Below are 12,404 nucleotides of genomic sequence, written 5' to 3' on the forward strand. Positions count from 1 at the left end.
TTTTGTTATCTCGCGGCAAATATTTTCATATGCTATAAGAAAATTTTGTAAGCAAATTAATGAAGAAGAGTTTTGATAATTAACACAAACAAACTCAATTTTAGTAAACAAAATCATCTCGCGGCAACTAACTTTTTTTACGATGACTATTTAAAAAAATGACCCACGACAACCACCTTCCGTGAGATATGGGATCTCGCGGCAACCCGATGCCGTGGATTGTGCGATCCTGCAGCAGCTATTTGCCATTAATGTTTTTGTGTATTTAATGAAGGGGTGCTAATACTATTGAATTGGTCAAAGGGGTGCCCATTTATGGGGGTTTCAATATCGCGGCCCAAGCTAAAATTAATGTATGACATTTTTTAGTAGCCCAATTTAGCAGCACCCTATTGTAATTCACTTTATTGTTCACAATTACTGTTCAAATTCACTTTATTAATGTTCACGATTACTGTTCATTTTTTAATTGAATAGTAACAGATGGCATAAAGTATGTCTGCTAATTCCACAAACTGTTAAAAAAAGCCCCTTGGACTGGTTTTTCTTATTTTAATGGTACCTTTTTAGCAGCTCTCTTTTGGACTTGTTCTTAGGATTTTAGGATTTTTAGACTTTTTAGAGCGACTCCAATGGGAGCTGCAAAATGTTCACCATGATCATCAAGTCCTTGTCAAGAGATTTTGGAATGTTAGATCCTTTAATGAGACTAAAAAAATATCTTGGTGTACTTATTGTCTTGTCTGCAAAAGAGATGTGAAAACTTTGAGCTCTTAATAGACAAAGTAGAAAGAAAGATTTCTGGCTGGAAAGCAAAAGTATTGTCTGAGGCTGGCAGAGGTATTCTTGTAAAGACTTGTGGCACAAACCATTCCTATCTACACCATGAGCACCTATCACATTCCTGCCAAAAGATATGAATGCTGGACTTGTTGGAAGCTTGTTAAAAAATCAGGAATCTCTATGGGCTTCTTTCATTCAAGTGGTGGCAGATTTCTACAAACTCCTCTCCAGGTCCAATGCTCCTCCCTTTGAATTCACAGACCCTAGTAGATTAGGTTGGCTGTCCCTCAAAATCAAAGGATAACGTAGAAAGAAATGAGATTTCATCATTGGGGGAAACTTCTTCTTCGCCGACCTTCGACGAGGTATCCACTCAAACTTGCATGTACCCATCTTAAGTTATTTCAGGTAAATCAAAATTTGTCTCTTTTTCAAAACAATAATGCATTTGGTTCTAATAAGTTTATTATAAGCCCCAGAAGAAGCTGTAATTACTTTTCAACTGAATCAGTTTTAGAACAAAACAAGGAGGATGATCATGTCCTTGCTGTTTTAACTCATATTTTGTCAAAATCGACTAGTAATGATGAAATTAAGACTGCGTTGAAGTCAATCATGTTTTCGTAACTCCTAAGTTGGTTTTCAGTACACTGAATAGTCTACAAGGGGATGTGGAGACTGCGAGGAAATTTTTTCATTTTGTTGATGAGACTGAGAATGAGAGGATGTTTACTTTCAATTGTTATTATTCGATGTTGGGTATATTGGGTACTAGTGGGAAGGAGTATGTTCATGAGTTTTGGCGGTTATTGCAAGTTATGAAAAAGAAAAAGGGTTCCGGGATTTCTAAGACAACGTATGATAAGGTTGCTGACAGTTTTCAAAAGGATGGGTTGCTGGATGATTTGGACAAGTTGAAGGGAATGTATAGTAACAGTCAGGCTGAGAATTCTATGAAGCAAGTGGCTTCTAGGATTTCTAATGTTATTAATGAAAAAGATTCGTTTGATTTCCCCAGCGACGTCCAACAGAAGATACTTGATATCAACTGTATTTGGTCTCCTGAGTTAATTAAAATGGTAGTTGAGAAGGTGGTTGGTAATCCACGGAAAATTCTTCTCTTCTTCTGGTGGTTTCAAGTTACTTTCTCTTTTAAACCCGATTACTTCTTATATGATGCTGTGGTTAAGGTTTTAGCCCATTCACACAATTTTCGTTACATTGGGTGCATGCCTTTTTGGCGTATTGTTGTGGAAATGAAGGCATGTGGTCATGAAATGGAGATGGAGACATATTCTTTTGTTATGCTACTGTTTTGTAAGAAGCAACTTATTGAGGATGCTGTGGAGTTGTATGAGTACAAGATGGGTTCTGCAACTAAGCCTCCTGTTCAGGATGGCGTGTCTCTCTTTCGAAATGTTGTAGAGTGGGGTAGAAACTTAGATATGCGGTTGTTTTCTAAAGTTGTGGAGACTTTCACTGAGGGTGGATATAGCCTGACAACGTCTATTCTTGATGAAGTTGTTAAGTCATTGATCAGTGTTGAAAAAGTGAAGGAATGTGATAAAATCCTCAAGGCCATGGAAAAAGGAGGATGCGTACCTTCCAGTGAACTTTACAATAAAATCATCTACCATCTTGCTACTGTCGGAGGTGAAGCAGTTTTGATGATGAGTGAGATGAAAGCATCTGGACACATTCCTGATTCCAAGACTTGGACTTCTTTGATTTTTGGGCAATGCGTAGCTGGTGATGTGAAAAAGGCATCCAACTCTGTTCGAACGATGGTCAAAAACTTTGGGATCACAGATGCTGGTCCTGCTTTTGAAGAAGTGGTGAACGGGTTTTGCCAGCAGAGAAAAACTACAGAGGCGTACAAGTTTCTGTTCAAGACGGTTCGTGAACACCACTTAAAGCCTCAGCATTCAACATACAAAATGTTGATTTGGAAGTTGTTGGCTGAGGGAAGGTTCAATGAGGCACTGATCCTTCTTGGATTGATGAACGGTCACGGTTTCTCACCTTTTCTTGATCCATTTATCGATCATATCTCCAAGTCTGGGTCTGGGGATGATGCTATTAGCTTTCTGAACGCTGTGACGGATAAGAAGTTTCCATCTACTTCTGTAGTTCTCCGTATGATTGAAGCATTTTTGAAGGTTGGGAGGCATAGCGAGGCACGTGATTGCTTTTCAAAGTGCCCCAGTTATGTTCGAAACCGCACTGATGTGCTGAAACTTTTTGTTGCCCATGAACCTGAAGGTGTCAATGCTACTGCTGTTGCAGCTTAGGCATCATGGCATGCTGACTTCTATTGTGTCTGGTGAGGTTTCATTAGAATGACACTATTCTGAAATGCACCGTGAGTTGTCTTTAACCCACTTTTTGGATTGGGTATTTTCTGTAGTGTAATTGGTTTTGTTTAGTGCTCAAACCAGTTCATACAATCTAAGTCATCTCTGGTGTCTTTCTGTGCAATTACTAAAGCGTTTGTTGTATTCACGATGAGTGGCCTCTGCATAGTTGCATTTACAATGTATGACCATTTGATTTCTGAGAAAACGTGCACAACAGTTCCCCTTAATTTTAGTTGAACCATTAGAATACCTTCGTCTAATGTTTTGTACGAGTAGACTTGTTCAATATCATGAAGTTTGATATATATGATAGTTGAGAATATAATCGAGCTTGTTTAGAGATTTAATTCTTGTCAGATATCCTTATCGTACTATGTCTTAATGTTCTGTAGTACAAATGTACAATATCTATCTTCTGAAGGCCTTGGTTTTTACATGACTAATGTTCTATAGGTGTCTTTTTTTGTCATTTTATCTGTTTGAGTGGAATTTATGCCATGACACCATACTCTGAACCCGCTGAAATCTGTTATATTAGATTATCAAAATTCTGTTTGTATATTGATCCTAGATGTACTTTTTTAGCAATCACATCGTTGCACAATGATGCATATAAGCCAAAGAATTTTCCTTGAGATAACATAGCAGCCAACTGACCAATTCACAATTCACAATTCACAGTGATCTGTATTTGATTTTTTTTGATAAACTTCATTTATTTTTAAGTTGTGTGTTTAGGAGTAATCCTAGAATTTGTAATAGGTTAGCTCATGAGATAGGAAAATGGGGCCGGATGTATGGATCTATGAACCTATGCGAACTATCAGGGTCTGACTTAATATATTTGGCTTAGACTAAAAAAATTAGTCATTAGGAAAAATAAAAAAAACTGTCTTTGAATTAAACTTGCTTACTTTGTCAGGGATGCTTAACTCAGTTGATTTATTTGTTGTACAATTTGGCTGCTACTATCCTTGAAAATGAAATGGATGGACTTGCCTTACTTGCCCCTAAGGATTACCAAACTCGAGACTCTTACTTTTAGGTGGGGAGAAGTTACATGCTATTAACTACATCAAAGAATGATTGGGTTGAACTTGGAGTCTCAATGCCTAAATAATTGGATCTTTGTAGATTGAGAACTAAACAATTAGCCAAAAGGTAAGGGCTATACAGATTGCAACAAAGACACTCGTTGATCTGTTAGGTATGTGTGTTGCAGAAGGGAGGGCAAGTACCATGCAGGCAATGCGCCTCCCTTGCCCAATCCATTACTATTTATTCAATTGCATTGCCACTCAAGTAGTTATTAATAAAATCCTTCCATATCCAAATCCAGAACCCCAGAGCAAGTGGGCAATTGTTTCCTCCTGATGCTTATACAAAGAACATCTAGATCTTGATACATAGTCACCACCCTTACATATTTACATACTGGCTTACTGCCATGTACAAGTGACTTCCACATATAGGAATGTCGTCGTATATTAAATTGATTCTTTGTCACTTTATAAGCTGATTCACTTTATAAGCAGGTCTTACTAATCTGGAGGATGTTGAGATTAGCAGCTTCTAGAGGTTCCTGGAATTAGCCCCCTGAAATAAACTGACTGAACTTGGCTTTTAATCTTCTGAACTAAGCCTAAAGCCTCTTCGACCTACTGATTGCAAATAAAAAAAAGACCGACTGATTGCAAGCTAACTTTTTGTCTCTGTAGATTTAATTTTTACTCCCATCACTTATTAGTTATTCCTCATTGATTCCAATCCAAAACTTCAGATGGTGCTTCCTTAACTCTGAATAAAATAGATGTGGCTTCAACCACTTTATACTAATACTAATAATGCTAGTACCCTCTATTAGTAATGGTACTGATATATGTTTTGAATTTTTGATGCTGCCTTTGACAGATCAAGTGGCAAAGCAGCTGCAGGAGCCATAGCCAGAAATGAAGAAGGGAATCTATTGAAAGTTGCTGTCAGAAGATTCAACACAACTTCTTCAGAGGCAGCCGAACTCATTGCAGCTGAAGTTGCTACCTTATTGGCTAAAGAGGTGAATGCTGAGGTTGCTGTCTTCAAAGGGGATAATCAAAGTGTGATCAAGACTTTGAATAGCCCTCTGGACAACTGTTGCTGGAAATCTAGAAGTGTTGTGTCTTATTTTTAAGAACTTGGCTCTGTTGCCTAATTTTAAGGTCTTTTGGTGCCTAGGTTGGTCTTAGGAGAGGCTCATGATCTGGTTGCTTGGGCTATCAAGGAAAGTAACATAGAGTCTCTTCCTGTGTCTGTTAATCAGGATATGTCAGTGTCAGGTCCTTGTGAACCGTGTATTTTATGTTTATGAATGAAAAAGTATCCATTATCGGAAAAACTTTATATGTTCATCAGTCTTGTGATATTTTACACTCAAGTGAAATCATCTTCCGCTTAAAAGAACCTGTGATGCAAGTTCTATCATCTCAGTCAAATTTACTCAAGTGTTCCAGCCCCTTCAATCACCTCCCCACAAGGTTTGCAAACTGGTGATAGGTGTGGAAGAAGTAAGTGATCAAAGGAAAATTCGGGAACATATTGTGAATTACTATGAGAAACTCTATTAGGAGGACCCGATAGTCTGACCAACCATGGATGGGATGGTATTTGATATGAAATCTGAGGACCAAGCTGCTGGACTTGAACTTCCGATCCTAGAGAATGAAGTGCTGCTGGATTTAAATGATTTGGGTGGCGATCCGGGACCCGATGGATTCCTCATGCTGGTGTTTCAAAAATGTTGGGATACATTTAGGGCTGATTTTATGGCAGTGGTACAAGAATTCCATGACTCGGCATCTCTTGATCATAGGAATAACTCCACTTTCATCACCCTCATTCCAAAGAAGGAAGGTGTTGTGTCACTTAAAGATTTTCGATCGATCAGCTTGGTAAGTTGGTTGGCAGTATTTACAAGATTATCACAAAGGTTTTGGCATCAAGACTCTGGGTTGTTTTACCTTCAATTCTGTCTTGTTACCAGAGTGTCTTTGTGGGTGGGAGACAAATACTAGATGGTCCTCTCATTGCAAACGAATGTTTGGACAGTCGGATTAGATCCAATCAAGCTTGAGTTCTCCTGAAGATCGACATAACAAAGGCATATGACCACGTTAATTGGGATTTCTTGCAATACTTGTTAGACAGAATGGGCTTTCGAAACAAATTCATAAGTTGGATCGCCACATGCATCTCCTCTGCATCTTTCTCAAGTTTGGTGGAAGATTCTCCTACGGGGTTCTTTAGAAGCCAACGCAGTTTAAGACAAGCTAGGTGATCCCATCTCGCCCTTTTTGTTTAATATAGTTATGGAAGCTTTAAGCAGGATAGTCACTAAGGTAATGGATTTGGGCATGGTAAGAGGTTTTCGACCTGCTCCCAATGGGGGCCTGAAATAGCAATTCTGCAGTTTGCTGATGACACCCTATTTCTTCTCGAAGCATCAGTTTCTCCACTGATAGTTATCAAATCGTTATTATTTATTTTCAAAGCTTGTTCAGGGCTTAAAGCTAATATGTCCAGGCACATCTCTTTGAAGTTGGTACAGTGGAGAATATGGTTTCTTTAGCCCATGTTATGCGTTGTGAAGTTGGAAAGTTACCATGTAGGTATTTTAGACTTCCCCTAGGAGCCTCCTATATATAAAAGGGTATGGGATCCGGTGATTGAGACAGTTGATAGAAGATTAGGAGGGTGGAGGAGGAAACTTCTATCTAAAGGTGCAAGACTTGTTCTCGCTCAAAGTGTTCTGGCTAACCTTCCTATTTATTTTATGTCACTGCTTACTATTCCGGTAAGTGTGGCTAAACGAATTGAACGGAGAATCAGGGATTTCATCTGGGGTTCAACCGAGTGAAAGCGGAAGGATCATCTCATTAATTAGGTGGGATAGAGTTTGCACACCAAAAAAGGAAGGTAGTCTAGAAATCCATGTCCTAACTACCATGAACAAGACGTTGTTAGGAGGCTGGTTATGGAGATATGGTCATGAGGAAGGGGCGCTATGGAGGAGGGTAATCGACTCGAAATATGGTAATGCCTCTTATGGTGGCTGGCCCTATCAGGTGACTCAAGCTCATGGCATGAGTCTATGGAGAGGTATACTTGCTATTCTACCTATGCTTAAAAAGACTATTTCTCTCAAACTCGGCAATGGTACTCTTATTCGTTTCTGGTTGGATACATGGACCGGCAAGAAGCCCCTTAATGAACAATTCCTTTTGATATTACAAGTTACTACTATGCGCCATAGTTGAATCAGTGAATTGGTTAGTAGTAATCAGATGGGATTTTCATGGAACCTGCACCTCCGTAGGGCCTGCAATGATTGGGAATTGGAGCAGTATACTAACCTCTCATCTCTCCTCCAAAGCATTTCCCCAAATGATCAATGCGATACTTGGGAATGGAAAGCCATCAAAGGATGGAGTATTCTCTGTTAAAACCTTTTACAGGTTCTTAGTCGAGCAAAGTAGAGGTGTTGACTATAGGGTGCTTTCCCAATGCCGGTTCTTTTGGTCCGCTTTACTTGGTTGGATGCGGCCCTGACATTTTGGTGGCCCAAAACGGTGTAGTAGAATGTGGCCCAACTTTTAACTAATTAATAATAAATTGCTTTAAAACAAGTTAACAAGATAACATTTTTTAATACATGCCTAAATAATAAAGGCCCAAAAAGGTATCAAAGCAAATAAACAATAAAACCAAAGCCATTGTTCAAAATTGTAGGTGTTTTTGACTTGTCATAAAAAGTGAGAAACATCACTATTTTGTGGCGAGAAGAATGTAGCCCATAATTTTGATTTTGAGTTGGTGGCGGTCACTTTGCATCAGGGCCGGCACTGTCTTAGTCGAACCCCTTACAACGGATGCTCTTATCCATTGGTGTTCAGATGTTTTGCCGGTCTGTACTATGTGCATAATGGTAAATGAGTCTATATCATCTTACCTCTTTCTACATTGCTCATATGCTCTAGAGGTCTGGTCCATTATGATGAAACCCTTTGGTTTGGCTTTTCCAAGGCTGGTATGCTGGTATGAGCCTACTCATTAAAAGATTGGCTTATGGGTTGGCCGAAAATGAGAGGAAACGGATTCATAGCCAAACTGTGGAAGCTCACTCCTTATGCAGTTCTGTGGGTGCTATGGAAAATCAGAAATGACCGAGTTTTTTGACAAAAGTTCACACCTCCAACGCGTGCCTGCATAGTAGCTAAAAGCTTTCTCTGGCACTGGCTATGTACTTCTTTAACAAGAAGGCATTCTCACTTCCAGGATCTGATCCTTCAATGGGATACTATCATTACTGGGTTCTGAATTTTCTCTTGCTTTCCTGATGTTCTAGCTTTTGGTTTCCTTTTTCTTCACTGTTTCTCTAGTTTGTTTGTTTTCTTCTATCCTATGTACACTGAGGCCATCATGTACTTGTTACAGTTGAGGATCTCCCTCACTACTCTTAGGGGCCATTTGTTTTTGCCTCTTATAAGACCTTGAAGTCTTATAACCTCTTATAAGATGTGGCCCAGTGATTTTGGACATTTATTTGGTTTGTTTTTTGCCTATTATAAGAGGCATTCTACTAGAAATGTATTATAAGAGGCTCCAATTCTATAAGTACCAAAATTAGATCTAGTTCAATTCTATAAGTCTTATAACTTGAAAAATGACTCAAACACCCCCGTCCATATACCCCTAGCCTCATTTATCTCTTCTTCCATTTTCATTATCTTATTTTCCAAATAACTCCATTACCCTAACCACCACCGACTACCACCACCACCACCACCACCACCACTGCCATCGAACTATTAAGATTATCACCACCACCACTGTGCTATTAAAACCACCACTACCACCGTACTATTAAAACTATCACCACTACCACCACCGTGCTATTAAGACATCCACCACTTCTACTACCATCACCATCACCATGCTATTAAAACCAATATCATCACCTCCACTACCACCACCACCGTGCTATTAAGACCACTACCACTACCACCGCCAATTAAAGTAGTTTCCTAAAATTGATATTCTAATTATCAAAATTGATTTGAAACCTAAAAATCAAACTATAATGTTTATTTCAAATTAATATATTCAAGTTAAATGTGATGTAAAGTAGGGTTATATTTGTCAAATAACCATCTATAAGATGTCATGTATTTGTTTTTTCTATTTTTACAAGTGCTTATAAGAGGAACTTAAAATTAAAAACAAACCACTTTATAAGACCATCTTATAAGACCCTCTTATAACACATGGTCTTATAAGACTCTCTTATAACTTAACCCAAAAAAACAAATAGCCCCTTACAGTGGCCACAGTGGCCAGTGGGGTCTCATCCAAATACACCGCCCTCCAAATGCTTGCGCCCAAGACTGATTCCTCTCACTTGCAGAATCAAAACTCAGTTTTGAGTTATAGACAATGCATATGTGAAGCAGAATAACGTCTCCAAATCATTAACAAAGATTTTGGGCTACTCAATAGAATCAACTAGAAGATTATACCGAGTTTTGAATGTCCAAACCATTACGGAACCCACTCACAACATTGTTAGCAATCTCGATGAGAGAAGAGATAAGTTTGCATATTATATATGGGGATAGAGGCAATGACACTCTTGATAAGAGTACCTCTACTGCTTTAGATATAAACTTGTTTATCCAAATTTCACTTTTTTTTAAATATATTTCTTATAATTTTGTTAGGGGTCGTTTGTTTTTTTTTAACCTCTGAATGCTGAATGCTGAATGCTAAATGACCCACCTTCTGAATGCTAAATGCTGATTGCTGAACTCTGAAAAACATGTTTGTTTTATGTCAGAATGACCTGGCTCTCAATGTTGAATATAAATCATTTGGACAATTTTACCCCTGTTATCAATTTTACCTCGAGTCCAAATGTATGACTCAAACTTGGTGCAAGAACGGTGCTTTTGAATCAGTTTAGTTTTACCTCTGTTCTAAAGCACAAAATTTTCATAAATTTTCAAGGGGAAAACGAAAAGAGCGTTCATCTCTTAACATTCTTGATTAAAGAGTGGAGTCATAGAAGAATAATTTTGATGTTTTCCATTCAAATTCTAACTATAGACCTTCTGCAATCAAAAAGTGAAATTAAAGGGTCGCTTTGTTTTCCGAGCCTTTGAACGATGAATTATGAATCTTGAATTGGCCCATCCTCGATTCTTTGAACTTGGAAAAGTATGTTTGTTTTATGTGCGAGATGACCTAACTCACGAATACAAAATCATTTTGACCACTTTATCCCCGGTATCTAAAACTAAAGACTGCATGCAGAGAGTTTCTATCAAATTATTTGAATTTGAAATTTGTTTATGTTTATAATTGAAAATGTAGAAGTTATGTGGATTTTTCCTTTTTATTTATTTGTTTTTCTTATAAGTAAATTTTATCAAACTTAATACTCAATTTTGAACAATCAAAATCAATTTTCTTTTTTGGTTGTAAAAGCGTCTGACGATGTGATTTTTCCCTTGTTTTCCTGTTTTGCATATCTTCTCTTAATTATTTTACCATTAAAATAAGAATAAATGGGCCTTGTACGCTTGTAGCAAAGAATACCCAGTATATTGGTACCACTATCAAATCTTTTAGAATTCCCTTCGTCTTCAACTCACCCAAGCCTCCGTCAGTTTCAAAGAAATCTCCTACTCTCTCTATTTTTCTCTGGCTTTGTCTCTCTTTTTTCTCTAATCGCTCTTTTTGAAAAGTTAGGGAAGAGAAGATGAAGGGCATGTTTGACATATGTTGCGACAAGAAAAGAATTTCAGCATTCAGTGGGTTTTTACCTTGAACGCTGAAGACGAAGTTCTACCAAGCACGCAAGACAATTAGAAAAACAAACAACTCTCAACATCACTGAATGCTGAAAACTTATGTTTTAGCGCCTCTAAATGCTGAAAACCCAAAAAACAAACAACCCCTTAGTGTTAAAAATGTGGTTTTTTCTATTAAAAAAAAGTGGTTTCAAATGATTAAAATCAATACCAAGATATGTATTATTTTGATTACATAAGGAAATGTTTAAGGCCTTAGTGATTATTTTTTTTAATCTGTGATGTAAGTTATGACTAAAAATAATGGAAAATTAATTTTCTCTTTCTCTTTACTCTGGCAACCTTTCTAGTATTTATCTGGCAATCGTAAAACACAACTTATTTTTCTGCCAAGAATGTAACAGGCTTTAGCTATAACTCAAGTTCCACAATCAAGATACAATTGATGTTTTATTTTTCTTATTTTCACCAGCCCCATATGGCTGTAGGTTCTTGAAATTTGGTGTAGCCGCAAGTCGCCATTTTCTTACAAACGTTTCCCAAGAACAAGCTTTCTTATTAGAGTTCAAACATTAATATTAATGGAAATCGGTCATAAATCTCCTCGGAATTCCAACTTATGTCGTTCTTTCTAAAAGATTGTCACAAGAGAGAATTTGTAAACCTAAGGCTCAAGGTGGCTTGGGTTTAGAAAAGCTCAAGATATGAATAGAGCTATGATAGCTAAGTTGGCTTGGAAGGCATACACCGATAAGACTTCTCTATGGGCTCAAACTTTCATCCTTAGATATATATTATAGCTATACCCTCTTGACTCTATTTTTTAAGGCTTCACAGAGTCTCCAACTTTTCTAAACTCTAATACTAATTACGAAAAAAAAAAAAAAAAAAAAAATTCCAAATCCTTAGATATATATTATAGTTATACCCTCACAAAAAATAGAGCACTCCAGAGACTTCAGTTTTTTTCTAAATTTTATTACTAATTATGAAAAAGTAGGATATAAATAAATAAACAATCCTATCTAGAGTTTCACAGAGTGTCCAACTTTTCCTAAATAATATAGCTAATTAGGAAGAAAAAAAAAATAATATTTTCAACAAAAAATAATTTTCCTAAAACCCTTACGCCACAAAGAATAGTTTACACACTAATCTCAGGTGAAGTTTAACATAACAAAGTTTATTTCTAGAAAATGATAATGAAACTATGAAAGAACAAAGGAAAAAATGAATTGAGTTGCTTGAACATTTACTTTATGCATTTGTTAACCACACATGTGACTGGAAAAAAAAGAAAAAAAGTAAACTAATCATAAAATAAGTAATAGTGTACACCCAAAACAAATAAAATTGTATTGTATGCATTATATATATGGGCCTAACAAATAAAGTTGAATCAATTTGAGGTGTAAAATTT

At 37.1% G+C, this 12,404-nt stretch overlaps 1 protein-coding gene across 2 annotated transcripts; it reads left to right on the forward strand.

Annotated features, from left to right (window-relative positions):
* The first annotated feature begins 538 nt into the window (after positions 1–538).
* LOC147494504 (small ribosomal subunit protein mS81 (rPPR8)-like) lies at positions 539–5,514 on the forward strand. Of its 2 annotated transcripts, none has more exons than XR_015199911.1 (3): positions 539–1,148; positions 1,430–3,145; positions 5,052–5,514. XR_015199911.1 is itself a non-coding variant. In XM_086568912.1 (3 exons), exons 1-2 carry the CDS (start codon positions 1,099–1,101, stop codon positions 3,072–3,074), a joined length of 1,695 nt encoding a protein of 564 aa, XP_086425038.1. In that variant the 5' UTR covers positions 540–1,098; the 3' UTR covers positions 3,075–3,106; positions 5,052–5,514. The 2 variants fall into 2 exon arrangements, 1 of the variants encoding a protein (XP_086425038.1); XM_086568912.1 differs by having other exon boundaries at positions 540–1,148; positions 1,430–3,106.
* The last annotated feature ends 6,890 nt before the right edge of the window (positions 5,515–12,404 follow it).

The sequence above is a fragment of the Coptis chinensis genome, chromosome 6 (genome assembly GCF_015680905.1).
Source record: "Coptis chinensis isolate HL-2020 chromosome 6, ASM1568090v1, whole genome shotgun sequence".
Classification (NCBI taxonomy): domain Eukaryota; kingdom Viridiplantae; phylum Streptophyta; class Magnoliopsida; order Ranunculales; family Ranunculaceae; genus Coptis; species Coptis chinensis.

What these genes read in the sequence shown, in the direction of transcription:
- LOC147494504 (XM_086568912.1), top strand. Translation starts at nt 1,099, where the DNA reads ATGAGATTTCATCATTGGGGGAAACTTCTTCTTCGCCGACCTTCGACG. An exon ending in CTTCGCCGACCTTCGACGAG is followed by an intron (nt 1,149 to 1,429) that starts GTATCCACTCAA and finishes GTTGGTTTTCAG; the next exon opens with TACACTGAATAGTCTACAAG.